We start from the raw sequence: 19,570 nt of genomic DNA on the forward strand, positions 1-19,570 counted from the left end.
TAATCATAATCAGGGCCTTCCCTGAGATTTTCTGAATTGGGAATGGGGAGATAGAGTGGGGAGAGTAGAGAAAGAGGCAGAATATTAATGCAACTGCGAGACAGGAGATGAGAGCCCTAGGGGGTCGTGTTTCTAGGAAACATCTGAAGAAGGCCCCTCTGAAAATGAAGCCAACGTTCCCACTGAGAGAAGCCAGGATGAGAAATGGAGAACAGATGGAGGATTCATGTCCCTGGTTCCAAGAAGTCCAGCTGTACCTCGGCCCTTCCCGCAGCTCAGGACCGTCCCTTTCTGAACCAAATATTTCCATTTCTTCCTGCCAGACCCATGCTCAGCATAGGACTTGGCAAGTGGCAGGTGGGCCACAAATGGCAATTAGTAGTCCCTTCACTTATGCTGAAAATACAAAACACTGAGGAGCAGCGGGTGGTTTTTCCCAGTCTGAAAACTCCTCTCCTTAAGAAGGTGCCGAAGGCTCCAAGTCGACTCAGTAAAAGCCCAGGGGACAGGAGCAGAGGACTCCCAGGGAGGAGATACCATCTCCTTTGGGTTGGGAGTCGGGAGGTCAGCTGCCAACTATGCCCTCTCCAGAGGTGTGAATCAAAGGTCACCTATGGGAATTGTGCAAAAAGTTATTGGAGTCAATGCTCAGCTAAGATCTGGGGGGGATACCCAGTTGCTTCCTCCTTTAATTAACAGGAGGGGTCTGGAAAATGCTTTAACAGCCAGCAGCTTGTCACAGGGAGGCTCCTTATACCAACTCGCTCATTCACTGTCTCAAGCGGGACCCAAGGCCTGGGTGTGGTGACTCATGCCAGCTCATGTTGGCAAAAGCCAACACCAGGCTGCCCAGAGGGGCCTTAGGCAGGGAGCAGCCAGCTCCCACAATCATCTAACAACCTCTCCTGAAGCTTCGCTTCCCCAGCCTAACTCCCCAGACAGCACCGGGAAGAAAGAGTAATTAGTGGCTGCTGGCAGAAAGGGAAGGCGGGGAGGAAGAGAAAACAGCCCCTGAGAAATCCACAGCCTCAGCGGTAGCTCTCTGGCTAATGTCCAAGAAGTCAGAGGGACAAAGGAGAAAGAAGGGAGGAAGTAAGAGAAAGGAATGAGTACTTCCTGAAGACTAGTGTGGCCTCAGCCTATTTTTATTGATCACAATAATCCTCAGGTTAAAACCAACATCATCCCATTTTGCAGATGAGGAAACTGAGACTCAGAGAGCTTAACTTGCCTCAAGTTATCCAGCAAGCAGCGTAAGCCAGGACTCCAGCTCCAGCCTGTCTGACTCCAAGAGTACATGCGCTTCCCACGAGCATCCAGGCATTCTACTTTGCCAGGGGCTGTAGGGCCCCAGCCACTAGCTCCTCTGCAAGTGGGACTACAGGGCTGGGCTCTCACCACACACCAGTCACAGTGGCCAAGTCCAGCACACAGCACACACACACACATGGGTGTGCCTTCCAGACGTGTTGCTGCCCAGCCCTCTGTTCCAGCAGATGCTCTACAGTTCCCACTCAACTTCCGACTGCTCCTCTCCCACACCTGCAGCCTCTCCCCCTCACCTCCACAAAGAACCACAGAAACTCCCTGCCATGTGACTGAATCCAAGCAGAGGCTCCCTGTGCCAGGTCACCAACAATACTTCCAGGTGACCAAACTTCACTTTTGCCTGCAGCTCTGTTATCCCAGGGTTTCAAAGCTGATATGGGCCCTTGCTGCACTGTGGATTTGGTTTCTCTAAATCCAAAGTGCAGCAAGGGCCCAGGTCAGGTTCACCGTCCTAGGAAGACCTCAGTACTGACACCTGAACCCCTAGCTGGCTGCTGTGCTCACACTCACCGCCCATGCTCTCTGGCTTGCTTTCTTTTTTTTTGAGACGGAGTCTTGCTCTGTCACTCAGGCTGGGGTACAATGGTGTGATCTCACTCACTGCAACCTCTGCCTCCCAGGTTCAAGCAATTCTCCTGCCTCAGCTTCCCAAGTAACTGGGACTACAGGCATAAGCCACCACGCCCAGCTAATTTTTGTATTTTTAGTAAAGACAGGGTTTCACCATGTTGGCCAGGATGGTCTCAATCTCTTGCCCTCATGATCCGCCCACCTCCACCTCCTAAAGTGCTGGGATTACAGGTGTGAGACACCGGATCCAGCCCTTCTGGCTTTCTTAATGGGATCTGAGCAGGCAGAGCAAGCAGAAAGCTACCCACTTTTAGGGGCTGCCTGGAGCCAGCACCCTTAACCTGGGTCTGTGAAGCCTCAACAAGAGGTAGACAACTCAGAAGCAAGCAGGCTGTCCTGAAGACTGGAAGACATCCCTGGGGTAGAAGGTCCTGCTGTTTCCTCCCACCTGGCCCTCTGCACAGCACTGATGTCTGGCCCCTGTGACCCTACTTAACACAAGACCCTCATGGCTTCTAATTCTTTATTAACTCATGTTTCTACTCCCATACAATCTAAAATCTCGAGTGAGGAGAAACTCCCAGACAAAAGCTCTAAAGTGCTTACGCAACTTAACATTGTGGTATCACTTCTTCCCACTACTAGTATGACCTTTTTAACAGATTTATGCCTTCATTTCTAAAATGCCACCTGCAAACACACAGGATAGAGTTCCTAAGTCTGCCTATTAAATGCTTAAATAAATCAAGGTATGTGCATTCTACAGGACACCATATATTAAAAAAAAAAAAAATGCCCGATTGCAGTGGCTCGTGCCTGAAATCCCAGCACTTTGGGAGGCCAATGTAGGAGGACAGCTTGAGGCCAAGAGTTTGAGACCAGCCTGGGCAACATATTGAGACCATGTCACCACAAAAAAATTTTTTTTGCAGCCAGGCATGGGCACTTGCCTTTAGTCCTAGCTACTCAAGAGGCTGAGGTTAGAGGATCACTTGAGCCCAGGAGTTTGATGTTACTGACAGCTATGATCATGCTGCTGCACTCCAGCCTGGGCAACAGAGCATGACCCTATCTCTAACAAAAATAAAATTTAAAATTTAAAAATAAAAATAGGCATTTGAGCTGACATAGCAGAATGCCCATGATATATTGTGGAGTGAAAAAAAAATTTGTATGGTAAATTTCAAGTTCCATTTGCATGATTAAATATATGACTCTGTATATTTGCATATGCCCAGTTAAGGGTCTGTTAGAATACACAGCAAGCAGTGAATAGTTGTTACCCTGGTGACTCTGCCCACTTGCATGTCTTTGCTAAGAGTGTGTTACTGTTTGTTTCTTTTTCTTTTTCTTTTTTTTTTTTGAGACAGAGTTTTATTGTTAACCAGGCTGGAGTGCAGTGGCATGATCTTGGCTCACTGCAACCTCCGCCTCCCAGGTTCAAGTGATTTTTCCCACCTCAGCCTCCCGAGTAGCTGGGATTACAGGTGCCTGCCACCATACCCGACTAATTTTTATATTTGTAGTAGAGACTGGTTTCATCATGTTGGCAAGGCTGGTCTCAAACTCCTGACCTCAGGTGATCTGCCCGCCTTAGCCTCCCAAAGTGCTGGGATTACATGCATGAGCCACCGTACCCAACCTAAGAGTATGTTACTGTTATAAATTTTTTAAAGCAATATGAAATATTCCCTGTGCACCAGGGCTTAGCAAAGGACACCAGAAAGTCCCCCAGAAAACTCTCCTGGGCTGTTCTAAGACTCCAACTCTGCAGATGTGCTTCTTAAGTTGATGTTATGGCACAGTTTTCTCAGGAATTGGTGAAAGTAGCCACTGAGTTGAGCACTTTTCCCAGAGGAAAGCTCCCAAAACTGGCTCTATTACACACCCAACTCGGGATTCTAGGATTCCAGGCATCTCCCATCCCACTGGGAGAAAACAGTCTGGGACCAGTGAAGCCCTCCAAACAGGCCCACAGACTTAATCTGCATGCTCCCATTCTTTTTCTGTTGTTTTTTATTTTTTATTTATCTATATATTTATTTTTGAGATGGAGTTTCGTTCTTGTTGCCCAGGCTGGATTGCAATGGCGCAATCTCTGCTCAAGGCAACCTCTGGCTTCTGGGTTCAAGTATTTCTCCTGCCTCACCTTCCCAAGTTGCTGGGATTACAGGCATGCACCACCATGCCCACCTGATTTTTGTATTTTTAGTAGAGACAGGGATTCTCCATGTTGGTTAGACTTGTCTCAAACTCCCGACCTCAGGTGATCCACCTGCCTTGGCCTCCCAAAGTGCTGAGATTACAGGCGTGAGCCACAGCACCCAGCCTGCTCCCATTCTTTTAAAAGGTGGCCTAAATTAATGGTTTCTTTGTTTTGTATTTTTATTAGTTACTTCACCTCATACTGTAGCTATAACAAATGTCTGCTTGTGTATTCAGTTAGTCATGGTAAGTAAAAAATATTTTGTGTAATCAGAAGGCAAGTTTAGGGATCTTTTTCCATATCCACTAATTGAGGTTAGTGTGTTCTACTGAAAGGTTAAAGAGAACAGCAGCATGTTCTTTTTTCCACTCCAGTTCATTGCTGAGGGATACAGAGCAACAATTTGAAGGCAGTTTTATCCAGCACAATTAAATCAAAGTTCCCAGGGCCTGTGGTCATTAGACTCCGTGGGAGGTGGGGGGAGAAGCATGGCATCTTTTCAAAAGTGAGGACTTTTTCAACTTTCAACTCTACTCCGTCATACAAAGTTCTGCAGGATTCCTGGTACCCCAACAGCCTTCCATTTGCAGCTTGTTTTCACTGGGTAAGCTATGATTTTCTAACCTTGCATGTTTAAGTACTGTAAATGAACTCCATTTAAAGTCATAGATTTATGTTTAATCTTCAATCATAAAGAATTAGAACATTTTTTTTCTTCTTATGAGGTAAAAAGAAAGCAAAGCAACTTCTAGGGAGTATCTTGGAGTCAGAATACATTGATATCTATGATCTTCTCTATTTACAAATTCTCATCATATTAGTAACAATCCTGACTGGCCCTGAGATGGTCTCAGTGATCACTGTTCTGATCTGTGTAGGAGAAAAATTGGCCCCTTTTCTGCCCTTGTTTCTGGCTCTGTCCTTCCTCAGGCAGGAAAGCTCTGGAAGACAAAAACTCTTCCTGCCTCCTTCCTACCCCACATTCCCACCCCCAGGTGGACCAGAGGAGCCCAACCACCGGTCAAGGTCAGGCTAAGGCCTGCACAGGGGGTGGTAGGGCAGTCAGCATATGAGAAACTGTCTTCTAGGACAACTTTCTGTGTCTCCAGGTCTGACTCTAGCCATCTTCATCTCCCATTAGAGAGACTGGCCTGCTTTCTCACTGTTCCCAAGAATGGTTTCTCCCTTGATATTAACAAACAGCACATGTTAATGTGATCTATCCTTTTTTAAAAAATGCTCTTCAAGGTAACCCTTGGAGAAGGCACCAGGGGGTGACTGTCCACCCTGCCCCAAGTTGTACCCTGATCACAATTTGCTGGCTGTGGAAAGTTCAGGGACAGCCCTCTTTCCCTGCCCCTCTTACCTTCTCACTTCTGAAATGGGTGATGGCCTTGGGCTCCTCTGAAAGCCTCCTCTAGCTGCAAGGCAGGCCCTGGCCCCATCTCCAAACAAGTAAGTACAGCCTCCTCTCCCTCCATCTGCCATGTGCACCCTGGCACCTCGGCCCTTTCTCCAGGAGGCCAGCACTTGAGGTTCCTGGCTGTACCCTCACTGGTCAGCCTGCCCAGTTCTCCTGTCCCAGTTGGACAGTGACCACTGGTGCTTCCTCAGAGGTAAGATGGGCGAGTGGGAGGTAGGAATCAGCCCCATCACCATACCTACCATACATTTTAGAAACATTTCAACCAAGGTGAAAGACAGTAGGGTTTAGAGCTGACCCGGAGAGTATACCCCAGAACACCCTATTCCTGAGGAAAGTAGGGGACACAATGTGAGGAGCTGCTCTGCATCGTGTGACCATGAAGAAACCCAGTGGAATTTTCACCAGAATTCTAACATTGAAAAAAAATTCCACCCAGGTGCGGTGTCTCACACCTGTAATTCCAGCACTGTGGGAGGCTGAGGCAGGTGGATCACCTGAGGTCAGGAGTTCAAGAGCAGCCTGGCCAACATGGTGAAATCCTATCTCTACTAAAAATACAAAAATTAGCCAGGTGTGGTGGTGGGCACCTGTAGTCCCAGCTACTTGGGAGGCTAAGACAGGAGAATTGCTTGAACCCGGGAGGCGGAGGTTGCAGTGAGCCAAGATTGTGCCACTGCACTCCAGCCTGGGTGACAGAGCAAGACTCCATCTCAAAAAAAAAAAATCCTTTCTGTCCCATAGTAAATTATGTAGAAGCCATTTTTCCTAAGCAGCACCTAGAGGAGGGGAAGCTCTGACAAAATCCTGACCCAGATGGAATCACCGACTGCACCAGCCTCAGCCCGTCTTTCCTATGATCCTTTAAGAGAACTTCCACCAAGACAGAAAAATCCTGTTGCGGGAAGAGCTGGACTCCAACAGTGATCATTCTCCTGAGGCAGAATCCTGTAAATCCACACTCGTCCTTTTGCTGGTGAATGAAGAGAGAACACTAATGGCAGAATGTGCAGACCCAGGATCTAGAGTCAGATGGCCTGGGTCCACAGCCCAGCCAGGCCACTTCCGAAAATACAACCTCGGCTTCTTTACTTGCAAAATGGAAATCATGATCCTAATAGTGGCTACCTCCCTGGGTGGTCGGGAGGATTACATGGTCATATACACATGAAGAATCACCCTTCTGTATCATAATGGACCTGGAAAGATAAATCTACAAACTCCATACATATACATGCATACATCTAAATAAATATATATATATATAAATTTTAGATGTAATTTTTATATAAATATATAGATATAAATTTTATATAAATATATATATAAATTTTAGATGTAATTTTTATATAAATAAATATATATAAATTTTATATAAATATCTATATAAATTTTAGATGTAATTTTTGTATAAATATGTCAATTTTATATAAATATATATAAATTTATTTGTAAATGTATACATACATGTGTACATACACATGCATACATATAAATGATACACACACATAAATTAATATGTATCTATAAATAAAATAGATGTATATATCTCAACTCATTTTGTCTTCACAGCAACCCAATGAAAAGGTACTATTATTACTTCTAGAACCTACTACACAGACATGTTAAGTGACTTGCCTAAGATCACACAGCCAGTAAATACTAGACTCTCTTAGGCAATTGTTAAATCTTATGAGTCATGAAGATTTCCTCAAAATACCCAAGTTTGGGAGTTATGGGATCCTGAGGCAGGGCAACCTTGCTCTCCCTGAAGTGCTGCAATGCAGCCCCCACTCAGCAAATGAGAGCCAGGCTAAAAGGACCTCTTCGATTAGGCTACAAAACAGAAAGGCATTTAAACCAGTATGTTCACTGTCAGGCAGCCAGCTTCCCGCAGGCCCAGCAGAGAAAGAAATGAAAGCAGTGGAGGCCCAGCCTTTGGAAGTTCTTCTCCAAAGCTGCACTGATTGTTTGAGATGCAGGCCACAGCACCTCATCTACAGAGAGGTTTTGGGTTAATGGGTAACACACCAGGCCCTGGATTACCAAGCTCAAATAAAAAACAACACAAGAAAGTACAAGAGGAAAAGCTGGCCAAATAGTAAAGAGAGGGACCAGAGGGAGAGGAGAGCCAGGCAGAGAATCTGATAGGATATCTGGGGCATTCAGTCACTGGCTCCTGAAAACATGCTTTACTTGATTATTACTATTATTATTATTATTTATATAGAGTCTCACTCTGTCACCCTGGAGTGCAGTGGTGCAATCTCGGGTCACTGAAATCTCCACCTCCTAGGTTCAAGCAATTCTTCTGCCTCAGCCTCCCGAGTAGCTGGGATTATAGGTATGTGCCATCACGCCCAGAAAATTTTGTATTTTAGGTAAAGATGGGGTTTTGCCATGCTGGCCAGACTGGTCTCCAACTCCTGACCTCAAATGGTCCGCCCACCTCAGCCTCCCAAATTGCTGGATTACAGGCATTAGGCACTGCACCCGGCCTCACATGCTTTACTTTAAAATGTAACCTCTGCTTGGATGAAAAAATAGTGAAACCCCTCCGTAAGTCTACAGCCTGCCTCCCAGAGTTACCTGAAACATGGAGGCGTGTTGTACAAGGAGTTGTTTCCAGCCTGCACCTTGTACTCCAGGACTGAGGGGCACTCTCGGAGGGCAAACCCCAGCAGGTCATCACGGACAATCACCACGGTGACCCCAGCAGAGCCAACATTCTTCTGGGCACCAGCAAAAATCACACCAAACTTAAAAAGAGAAAAACATGCTGTTTAAGAAGGATTTGGCCATTTTTGATACATGTATGCAAACTTCCCAACTCTTCCTAACACACAATTTTTTAAGGAAATGACTCTATCCTGTGTGAGTAATAGTCCATGCTCTAAAGCAATATCCATCTGAGATGGCAAACCCATACTCAGAGTTTCAAAGCCTGAGGATGGTCTATCAGCCTGGTCCTCACCTGGATGGGGCTAACCCCACCACTGCAAAATCCTGGTACACACTCACACTTGCTCTACATACCTCCTTTCTACCCCAAGTCCATCTTTACAATGGACCCTCTAACTCCCTGGTAACCAAGAAGAGAAACAGATTTTGTAATCTATTTAAATCTGTATAAAGGGACAGTGAGAAGATGCTGAGAAAGGGACTGCTATGACAAAGAGAAGGGGTGGACAAGCTGCCTGAGGGAGAAGAAATTACAGAAAAGATGTTTAAAGGTACTTTAGGTAATTCTGTTGTGTAAGATACAGAACCCTCCCCCATGCCTCTCTCCATGAAACCCTTAGGAAAATTCAGAGTTGGCAGGGAGGTGGGGGTGGGGGACAGTAATTTATAGTTGTTTAAAATTGCCAGTGCTTCGAGGTCAGGAGTTCGAGACCAGCCTGGCCAATATGGTAAAACCCCATCTCTACTAAAAATACAAAAATTAGCCAGGCGTGGTGGCATGCACCTGTAAACCCAGCTACTTCAGAGGCTGAGGTAGGAGAATCGCTTGAACCCAGGAGGCAGAGGTTACAGTGAGCTGAGATCATGCCACTGCACTCCAGTCTAGGCAACAGAGCAAGACTTCACCTCAAAAAAAAAAATTGCCAGTGCCTGATGATAATAAAAAACAAACCATAAACCAAATACAGTATCTCCAAACCATGGAATATTATTCAGTTTAAAAAAGAAAGTTCTGACACACACACTACAACATGGATGAATCTTGAAGACATTCTGCTAAGTGTCATAAACCAGACACAGAAGGACAAATAGTACATGATTCCCTACTTGGAGGTACCTAGCATAGTCAAATTCACAGAGACAGAAAGTCGAATGGAGGCTGCCAGGGGCTGGAGGGTAGGGAGTGTGGGAGTTCATGTTTAATGTATAAACTTACGGTTTGGGAAGATGTAAAAGTTCTGGAGATGGATGGTGGTGATGGCCGCACAACAATGTGAATGCCCTTAATCCCACTGAACAGTGCACTTAAACATGGTTATCATGGTTACCATTAAATGGTAAATGTAAGTTAAATGATAAATTGTATTGTAAGTATATTTTATCCCAATTAAAAAGGCAGAATACCACTCAGTCAGTTCAGCTGTTAGATTCTTTACCCACATTGCCCCCTGAGGCATGGACCTGGAGCACCAGTCCCACTGCCCAGCTTTGGTGAGCCACTCATAACACCTATGTATCCTGTTGATGCTTTTGGAGTGGAGGTGGGTACCAGGCAAGGGGAAGCTTCCTCACATAAGTCCCCTGGACTCGGGATAATCTGCTTCTGCTCTTGAAGACAAGTCACTCCCCGACCAAACAAGTTTCTAAGAACTACTCTCAAAAGAGGACTCAAGTGGGACCCTGCAAGGCAATCCTCATCACAAGGCTGGGAACAGCAGGACTCAGGTACTTCAACAGCTGGGACTTCGCACCTGGCAGCCTGCTCACTGGCAGCTGCCCTGGCTCAGGGGTTCTGCAGGCCCCAGACACCCATGGTTCTTCCTGTTCTTATATATATAAAAATGCCCTTGCAGAAGCCAAGTCAGTGGGTTCCCCCCACGCTGCCTTTTATACTCTACCTTAGAAACATCCACTGGCTTGGAAAGGAAGTTTGAGGACATGTCACAAACCAGTACTACTCCCTTGACGTCAGGTATAAAGTCAAACTCAACACCATGCACCGTCTCATTTGCGCAATAATACACGTAGGAGGCATCCGGGTTGAGGTTCCAGGTGCTTGGATCTGGAATTTCTATCACAGAAGACAAGTTTGAGACTCTGCACTTTCACTCTCCTCTTTCCTTATGCAGATGGGAGTCAACCAGGAGACTGACAGGCCTCCCCTAGAAGGGAAAGACTAACTGACTCCAAAGCCTTGCACACATGAGCACCAGCACCCTCCCAGCCTCATCCTTTGTTACCATTGTTACCAACATCCTGAGAGGATGAGCGATGCAACCTTTTGACTTTTACTGGGAACAAATCATCTTCAAAAATGGCATGGGAAGGTGGGCATGGTGGTGTGAGCCTATAGTCCCGGCTACTTAGGAGGCTAAGGCAGGAGGATCACTTGAGCCCAGGAGCTGGAGGCTACAGTGCGTTATGATTATGCCTGTAAAGAGCCACTATACTCCAGCCTGGGTAACAGAAAGTCTCTGTCTCAACAAAATAAAATAAGTTTTTTTTAAAGGCATGGGAGATATCTGAGTTTTCACTTGTCACCCAGTATCCATCTAGCCTTCATCTATTGATGGGCTAGTAGTTTCTTCTTGGGACCCCAGCCCTCACTGACTAACAGCCCATGTAGTTCCAGGAAGCCAATGAAACCCACAGCCAAGAGGTAGAATGCAACTCAGACACGGCCACAGGTACTGATTCAGAATGGGGCACAGGAGACATGAGACTATTACTGGGAATGCTCTGCAAAGGTACTGAAACTTGGGAGAATATAAGGTCAAAAAGAGCTGCAGCCACCTTTCAAGAAAAGGACAGCTTTTCCTGCCTGCGGAACCACCAGGTCCTGCAGACATTGTTGGAGCCCCTGATCAAGCCATATCTAAAGCCAAACCAGCTCCTGGACTTTTTCAGCTAATCAGCTGAAAAGCTACTGCTAACTACTCACTAGCTTCTGTAATAAGAGTATGCATAGGCCAGGCGCAGTGGCTCACTCCTGTAATCCCAGCACTTTGGGAGGCCAAGGCAGGCAGATCACCTGAGGTCAGGAGTTCAAGACCAGCCAGGCCAACATGGTTAAACTCCATCTCTACTGAAAATAAAAAAAGTAGTCAGGTGTGGTGACAGACACCTGTAATCCCAGATACTCGGGAGGCTGAGGCAAGAGAATCACTTGAACTTGGGAGGCGGAGGTTGCAGTGAGCCAAGATTGCACCACTGCACTCTAGACTGGGTGACAGAGCAAAACACCATCTCGAAAAAAATAAAAAATAAAATAAAAGTATTCATAGGCTCTAGTCTTAGCTAGTACAGCCAACTAATGTAAACGGTAACAAACTAACAACTGACAAGGGGAGAAATGAATTGAAAACTATAGATTGCCCTGGGCAGGAATAACCCACCAGTCAGCATTTCACCACCCAGCTCAGCTCCCAGAACTTACTTGTGTAACTCCCAAGTTTAGGGTGAACGATATTTATAGTCCCAAACTTCTTGGCTTCTTCTGCAGCCTTAGCTGACCAAGATCCTGTCACCACATAGTCCGCACATCTTCCTGCTTTCAAGCCAATCAGGTTTAAGGGGACAGCACTGAACTGGCCGGACCCACCTCCTTGCACAAAAATCACCTTATAGTTGTCTGGAACGGCTCTGGACAGAAGCACAGGTAACAGTAAATACATGGACTCATGTGGTCAAAGACTGAGAACAAGTGATGCTCTACCAAGTGCTTTACCTTGGGTGGATTTACTACAAGAAATATGGTAACGTTCTAATACCACTTTATCTTCCCTAATTCACTCATTTATCTATGCGACAACTATTTACTGGGGACTGTGTTGAAAGCCTAGGGTTACTATTCCTCCTCTTCCTAGTGATAACACCTTAATGTTCCTTTAGGAAATTACCCCTCTGTCACTCTAGTCCACATGGTTCAACTGTGGTCAACCCCGGCTCAAGGTGATAAGCACCTACCCCAGGCTGGCCAGTGAAATTTGGTACTGAAATCTTTACTCCCACTTCTGGGTAAGGAAAGCTGTTTCTATTGAGGGAAAGAAGAAACTTGTAGGAGCTAATCCTGTAACCAATGGTGGCCACCTGATGAAGAGAACACGCAAGAAAGCAGATCCAGAAGATGGGGGAAAACCACTTTCCTGGGATCATTTAGAAGCACCTAAATCCTCCTGCATTCTTCTGTTAGGTGAGATAATACATTTCTTTTTACTTAAGCCAGTGAGTGGGGGTCTTATAACTTGCAACCAATGATCCTGTGTTACGTACCATGCTATGAACCAGGTGGATGATGGGCAGGAGTTTTCAATAATGTTTAGCCATGAAAGCATATATCTATTATACTTTAAAATAAAAAGCAAAATTCTTTGACTCCTGGATGAAAAATTAGGATAATAATGAGAATGTCTACAGGCAGTAGAATAAGGCCAACTCCAAAAGCACGAGGCCATGGAAGCTGGACCCAAGCCTTTGAGTAAGGTCAGAGCCTGGGAATAGGTGTACAGAAGCCAGATGGCCAGGGAACAGAGCTCCAGCAAAGATACAGAGGTAAATTAATAAAGGGCAGGGCAACGTGGCAGGGTCTTGGGGAATGGGAGATAGGTAAATATCTTGTCCTGAAATATGCATGTCCTACATTCAGTGCTCTCAGTAGGATAGCAAGCTACCAGCAAGTCTCAGGAGACTCTAGCCATGAGGTTCTTAGCAGCTGGGAAGACTGAAAACCCAAGACAGAGTTCCAGGTTCATATTATGCAGATATAGAGCAGTTAACAAGGCCAGGAATTAGATGGAAGGAAACCAGGCTGAGGTCTAAGCACAGGTATACAAGGTAGAACCCAGGTTAGGACAAGAAAAGGTAAGACCTCAAATTGAACTGGGAGCCCAGTCAGAAGAAGCTCATAGCCATGTGGTCAAATGCCATCTCTTCCAGGCTAATGTTCTAAATACCCACTCCATGAAGGACAGGATTGTCCTGTGAATGTAACATGATACTCAGCAGGCCAACGGACGTGGGAAGCCAAGCAGATGGCTACCAACTCTGAACATTCACACTGTAATTAGCGTCTACTGCTCCTCACAGAAATACCACCAAGCCTGCCCCATCTGAATTATTTTATCAAAGCAATTTGAAAAAGAAAGTGTGAAATAATCAGTATAATTCTAATTTTATTACTGTAATAATGTAAGAATGGGTCCTAACATATTAGTTATTATCCCTGACTGGTGGGGTTAAAGTTAATTCCAGTTTAGTTGAGAGCTACAATGTTTTTACTGAACTTTCTACCATAAATGTGCATTATTTTTGTGAGCAGGAAAAAAAAATGGTATGCTTTCAAAGTTTGTAGGTTTATGTGAACATATTTATATAATATATAAGAATCTCTCTTTAAACAGCAATCTATTTAAGAATAAAGTGTCCTCTGGATAGGAAAGGCAGTGCAGATAACCCAGGTTTTATCAAAGCAGCAGTTCCTAGAGTTCAGAACTCTTAAAATTACCCAAAGAGCCTATTACAAATAATTTCTCGAGATTATGATTTAGGTCTAAGTGGTGCCCACGACTTGAATTTTTTAATATTCCCCCCAACCAGGTGACTGTGACAGATGGCATGAGACCCCAACTTTGAGAACCCCTGAAGTAATTTGTAGCCAATTATGCTGACAAAGATGACCATTTCTTTGTCATTTACATCCCTTTCGTGCCAGTTTAACTACCTGGAAAGCTGGAAAACCTTTCCTAGATACCATGATTTCAAATCTTTGGAAATATCACAGAAAATAAGAAGAAAAACCTACAAACACAGGATGGGGAAAAAGTAAAAAGCATATGTACTAATAGTGAGTTGGAAAGAATCTTAAAAGGATTATTTTTAATTATGGAATATTCTGAACAAACAATAGACTGTAAAAATAATGGAAGACATTCAGGTTTAGGAAGTATCTAACAAAAGTAACGTAATTTGGTCTTTTTTAAACTTACAGCAATTCCCGCACGAGATTCTCTGTATTGTTAATAATCTTGGCAAAATCTGATGATCTGTGACTCATTTCTGTGAAAGAAAGATAAACAAGAACAAAAAAAGTTCCACTTTAAAACTAAATGAACAGAAACACCTATGCAATTTGCAAGTAAACAATAAAGAGAAATTTCAGGTATTCTGCATACAAATTGTGGGCCAAGGCTCACTTACTTTAGGGGATCATCCAAACTGATTTTCAAATTCCAAACATTTCAGCTTTACAGTCATGGCAGGATTTTTCAAGGGGCACATTCATTGTTCAAGCTATTTATTAATTCACCACTCTGTGATGTTCTCTGTGATTCTCCCTACCATCTCTTTCTCACAAACAGGAATCCATGTGCAACAGGTGCCCTTTAGGATAAGAGCACAAAATTCTATGCTTGCTCTGAGACTGTATCTTTCTTATAGACAGCATTCACTGAAAACAGTTCTATAAAAGTTTATAACCAAAATAATTACAAAGAATTTTAAAGACTTCTACAAAAGACTTCTACTTAGGTCTCACTTCATAGAAATCTAGGTGTATGTCCCAAACCAAAAAGAACAAAACGTAACAGAAATAAGCAATAAAGTAAACCTTATGGTCTCTTAATACCATTCAGTCTTAGGACCTATCAAAAATAAAAGAAAATAAGTTTTAGAATGCAGAGTTCCTCTTCCCCAAAAATATAGGGGAAACACTTAACAATGAAATTATTAATGTGCAAGGTCTTCATAATAGGCTTATATACTTTTAAACTTTAATAAGGTTATATTTAAGTATAATAAAAACTGTAAATTAAATGTAAAGCAATATGATAAATGTTTGGAGGCATTGTTATGCAAATTTACAGTATCTTCTAATCCTGGGTCTTGTGATTAGCAAAAACCAATTATGACAGGGCTTACCCTGGCAGAGCCTCTCACCAGCATTTATGCTGTTTTTAAAATGGTTTTTATCAAACATTCAACCTAAGCTATTAAAATTTAAAGATACATCTGTAAAGGCCTATAGGAAGACCCTATAGGCTCTGTAATTCTATATTTGATGCATTTAAATTAGTTCCCTTTGGGCCAGGGCTTGGTGGCTCAAGCCTGTAATCCCAAAACTTCAGGAGGCCAATGTAGAAGGATTGCTTGAGGCCACAAATTTGACATCAGCCTGGGCAACAAAGCGAGACCCCATCTCATGGGGTCTTTAAAAAATGTTTTAAACATTTTTTAAAACTTAGCCAGATGTGGTAACATGTACCTATAGTCCTAGCTACTCAGGAGGCTGAGGCAGGAAGCTCACTTGAGCTCAGGGGTTAGAGGCTGCATGAACTATGATCATGCCATTGTATTCCAGCCTGGGCAACAGAGCAGGACCCTGCCTCTTAAAAAAAAAAAAAAGTTTCCTTTGAAACTGGACATGCACAGAATTCAAAAATAAATCTTACCAAGAACACTAATGCCAACTCCTTTGTAGTCTAATAATTCCTTTTGTATCTCCAACAACACCTAGAAAAAAATTAAAGAAAATAAGGTGATTTCAATATGCTTTGCACAGCTTTCCCTCTGCACATACAAACCTGAAGGGACGAGGAAAGGTCTATAGTGAGGTCCTCAGGTATCCATCCCCACCCACACCAGTCCCCTTCCTCCCCATGTCCACAAAGCCAGTGATGATGCAACTTACACACAAGGTAAGCATGAAATTAGGCAATGTGACTGATGCCGATACACTTTTTCCAAAGGCATGAATGTACCGATTCCCTAGAAAATGACCCCTTCACAAATCTCATTCACCACTCTCCTAAAGCTAAAGTACAGTGTTAAATAAAGTACAGAAAGGTTCTGGGTTAAAGGAACAACAACAACAAAAAATTATGCCCAAATTATACAGGTAACTGGAGTTTCTGATCCCTTTTTGTCTAAGTGCTAGACTGGGAAGCATGGGGTGGGCAGGAAGAAGGAAGAGGCTGCTGTGAGTAAGATTTGTCCCAGGGTGCTGCAACAAGACCGGCACAATGTTATAGTTGTTGGGTCTCAGAGATGGGTCCTTGGAGGTTCATTACACTACCTCTTCCTTTGTGTATGTGAGGATTCCCGTAATAAAAAATAAAGAGAAAAAGAAAAGCTTTTAAAATGAATATAAAATAAGTGCAAAAGCAACCAGCCAGAGGAGGTCTACAAATAGGAGGCAGTTTTTTTTTTTTTTAAAGGTGCTAGCTAAGGAAGGCATTAGTAAAGCATAGCTATAACGTAAACTGGATTGGAACTTGTCTGAAAAAACAATATTCTAACAATAAAGAATGAGACAAAAAAAGACTGCCTTGACGACTGGTTCTAAGAATGTGTTATTGTTTTCTGAAATGTTGGATGCTTGTTAGCACTGGCTGATCAAATAAACTAGAGTGAATCTTTTCATTTAGTAAAGAGAAACATTCATCTGTGAATAATCTTTGAACTTGCTCTGAGAGTGTATGTTTCTTATAGACAGCATTCATTGAAAACAGTTACATAAAAGTTTATAACCAAAATAATTACAAAGAGCTCTAAAGACTTCTATCCAAAAATCACACCTCCCTAATCTAGTAAGTTTTTTTCAAGTTGCAAAATGCAACTTGGATCACAATTAAATTTGTTTTAAGGCTTGTTTCATTTTAATGGCTGATCCATGTAATCATGGAGGCCAGTATGTACAGACAAAGGGGGAGCTTTTATTGCTTGGTCTCTTCCTCTCTGGAGAAAGTCCTGATAACCTCCTTCTTCTTGGCCTGGAGGCCTCTTCATGGCACTTGCATGCTTCCTTGGTCTTAGACCTGCCGGCCTCAGCCTGGTCAGCCTTAAACTTCTGGGCTCAACAGATCCTCCCACCTTAGCCTCCTAAGCTGCTGGGACAACAAGCGCACATCACCACATCCAGCTCAAGACTAATTTTTTTTTAATCAAACAGAACAGACTAGAGTAGGATAGAATACAAAATAGTGTATATCACAGGTAATTGGGCTACACATCATAAGGCTTTTATTTTTATTACAATTGAATGTGTATCCTTTGTCATTTTGTAACCATGATTTTCACTGTAGGTTACAGTCAAAAAAAAAAGTTTGAAAGCTTCTCTAATCTCTACAATTCAACTAAATCAAGGAAACACATAAACAGCAACATTTGCCTGCCCCCTCGCCCTCTCAACCGCGCAGGTTACATGCAATCCAAGGGCAAAAATCCTCCCAGAAAAATTAATAATAAATAATTGTGTTACTGATGACAATTGCCATTACAATTACTGTAATAAATTAATAACAAATTACATAGGGAACAAATATTTGGAACACTCCAAAACATGGGGGTTGGGGGAGGAGGCTACAGGAAACATTTCCACAGCTGGGGCAGGGAATCTCACCTAAAACGAACTGTTATCACTGAGAAAAGATAAGCCCTGTCCTCTTAGCTACTGTGAGCGCTGCCCCTGGAAAAGCAAGACGCCCTTTCCCCTTTAAAATTGGATTCTCTGTTCTTACCACAACACAGAGGCGGCTCTGTCTTAGGGAGATTTCTACTCTGCTCAACAATTGATAATTGTAAATTACTTGGCTATGCCCCATGCTGTTCCAACATATTATCAGCTCTATCCTGGTTAGAAAAATAAAAAATATAACAGCAGCGGCAGCCGCCTGACAATGGGCTCAAGGCACCTCAGAGGCTTTGCCTTCTTTACTGCGGATGGGCTGGGGAAGGAGGTTAAGCGGGGGAGGGGAGGAGCCGGGCTGGAGACTGGGAAGGCAGAGAGTGAGCTCCGCTTGCGTGGTCCGATTGCGGCCAGGGGGAGAATTCAATCATTCGGTTTACTCCGGAACGAAATGAACAGAGAACTGGGTTAAGCTGCCCAAAGCCTACCAGAGTTCGAATACTCTCGAACGCTTTTAGGTGACAAGCAGATTAAAAAGAGCGGGGTAGGGAGAAAGGCTTTAGGAAAGGTTAGGTTCTATAGGGGGCAAGGAGGGGAAAGTAGGACTGAAGGTTTTCAAATTTACGTTTCTGAAAAGCAGTGTTCCTAAGTGCTGCTAAAGCAAACACTGGTGTAGCGGTCCGGGGTCACCCACACGTGGACCTTTTAAGTTTGCAATCCCTTTCAGCTCACGTGACCCACTGCAATATGCAAAACCTGTCATCGGTTCATTCCCATTCACCACTCATTCACACTGTGTCCATTCATGCATCCGCTCCACACTGCCCGGGCTCGCTGCACAGCTGCGCGAGGCGAATGCAGAGATCAGAGCTCTTTTTTTTTCCGCCCCACCTCAGCCCCCGGGCGGCCCAGCCCCGCCTAGGAGATGGCACAGCCTTGGAGTCCGCAGGTGCGCCGCACCGGCGGGACAGCAGGCCCCGGCCAACTGAGTCGTGCACTGCCTCGCACCAGCAGGCAGCGCCGGGGCAGCCGCATGGGCACGCCTCGCCGAGCTTCCTCACCAACTAACTGCATTCTTCCCGAAGCCCGCTTACTAGAGCTGCTGATCTCGCCGTGCATGCTGTTGCAAAGTGCCTGGTAGACTCAAGGCGGGGAGCGGGAATCCGAGTGCCACACGCAGGGATGCCACGCGCGTGCTCCCGCTTGAACCTCACTCCCGGCGAGCGCTCGAGGGGACTTACTGAGTGTGGCAGCTTGGCGGGACCAGGTCCGAAGTTGACCACCTGCCTCGGGGCGTCCATGGTGCGGCGGCGAGGGCGGCGAGGGCGGCGAGTCAGCAAAGGAGGACCAAACGCGTGAACAGCAAACGTTCCCGGCAGCTGCGCTACGAGTCTGCACCCAGCTCTGAGCCCCTGCCTTGTTCCAGCGCCGAGTCGGCGGCCCATTGGCCCGTGCTGCCTCGGGCCCTGCGGTCATTGGTTCGCGCGAAGGAGCTCGCAACCCCATTGGTCGCGCTTCCGAGCCGAGTCGGAGCAGTTGCTCCTCCTCGCGTTTACTGTTTCAACCCCCCTTTTTGATCAATGCAAGGAGCGCGCGAGATTGCGCCAGCCAGACAGATCCGCTGGGCGCCCGCCGGAGGATCGTGGGCGGAGAGAAGGGGCTGCCCCTGCCAACCTGCCTTCGCCCCTTGAGCCCTCCATCAGACCAGTTCCAGTCCTCCAAACCCAGCTCCTCTCCCTTGGCCGAAAGGGCAGTTGCCGAGCAGCTTTGTCGCCCCCATGCACCCACCTCTCCACCACCAGCCCCCAGTTTGGGCTAAGATGCATTTGTTCCAGAACCAGCAGTCATTAATCTACAAAACTTTTCTAAGCATCCCCACTGACGTCGGATACCCCAGTGGAGACGGAGGATCCCCCGCCCAAGATGGAAGCGGAGGATGAAGGGCGGGGGATGGGTGGAT

At 45.0% G+C, this 19,570-nt stretch overlaps 1 protein-coding gene across 2 annotated transcripts in view; it reads right to left on the bottom strand.

The window, feature by feature from the left end:
* The window catches only part of PSAT1 (phosphoserine aminotransferase 1), a 35,203-nt gene extending 16,197 nt beyond the window's left edge, over positions 1 to 19,006 (bottom strand). For both annotated transcript variants that reach the window (XM_078349260.1, XM_035304234.3), the window contains exons 1-6: positions 18,852 to 19,006; positions 15,656 to 15,716; positions 14,195 to 14,264; positions 11,647 to 11,852; positions 10,109 to 10,281; positions 8,118 to 8,287 (exon numbers count right to left, since the gene is read on the bottom strand). In XM_078349260.1, coding sequence (XP_078205386.1) covers positions 8,118 to 8,287; positions 10,109 to 10,281; positions 11,647 to 11,852; positions 14,195 to 14,264; positions 15,656 to 15,716; positions 18,852 to 18,911 — 740 coding nt within the window. In that variant the 5' untranslated portion in view covers positions 18,912 to 19,006. The remainder of the gene's footprint in view (positions 1 to 8,117; positions 8,288 to 10,108; positions 10,282 to 11,646; positions 11,853 to 14,194; positions 14,265 to 15,655; positions 15,717 to 18,851) is intronic.
* Positions 19,007 to 19,570: the final 564 nt, after the last annotated feature.

This window comes from Callithrix jacchus, chromosome 1 (genome assembly GCF_049354715.1).
Source record: "Callithrix jacchus isolate 240 chromosome 1, calJac240_pri, whole genome shotgun sequence".
NCBI classification, from domain to species: domain Eukaryota; kingdom Metazoa; phylum Chordata; class Mammalia; order Primates; family Cebidae; genus Callithrix; species Callithrix jacchus.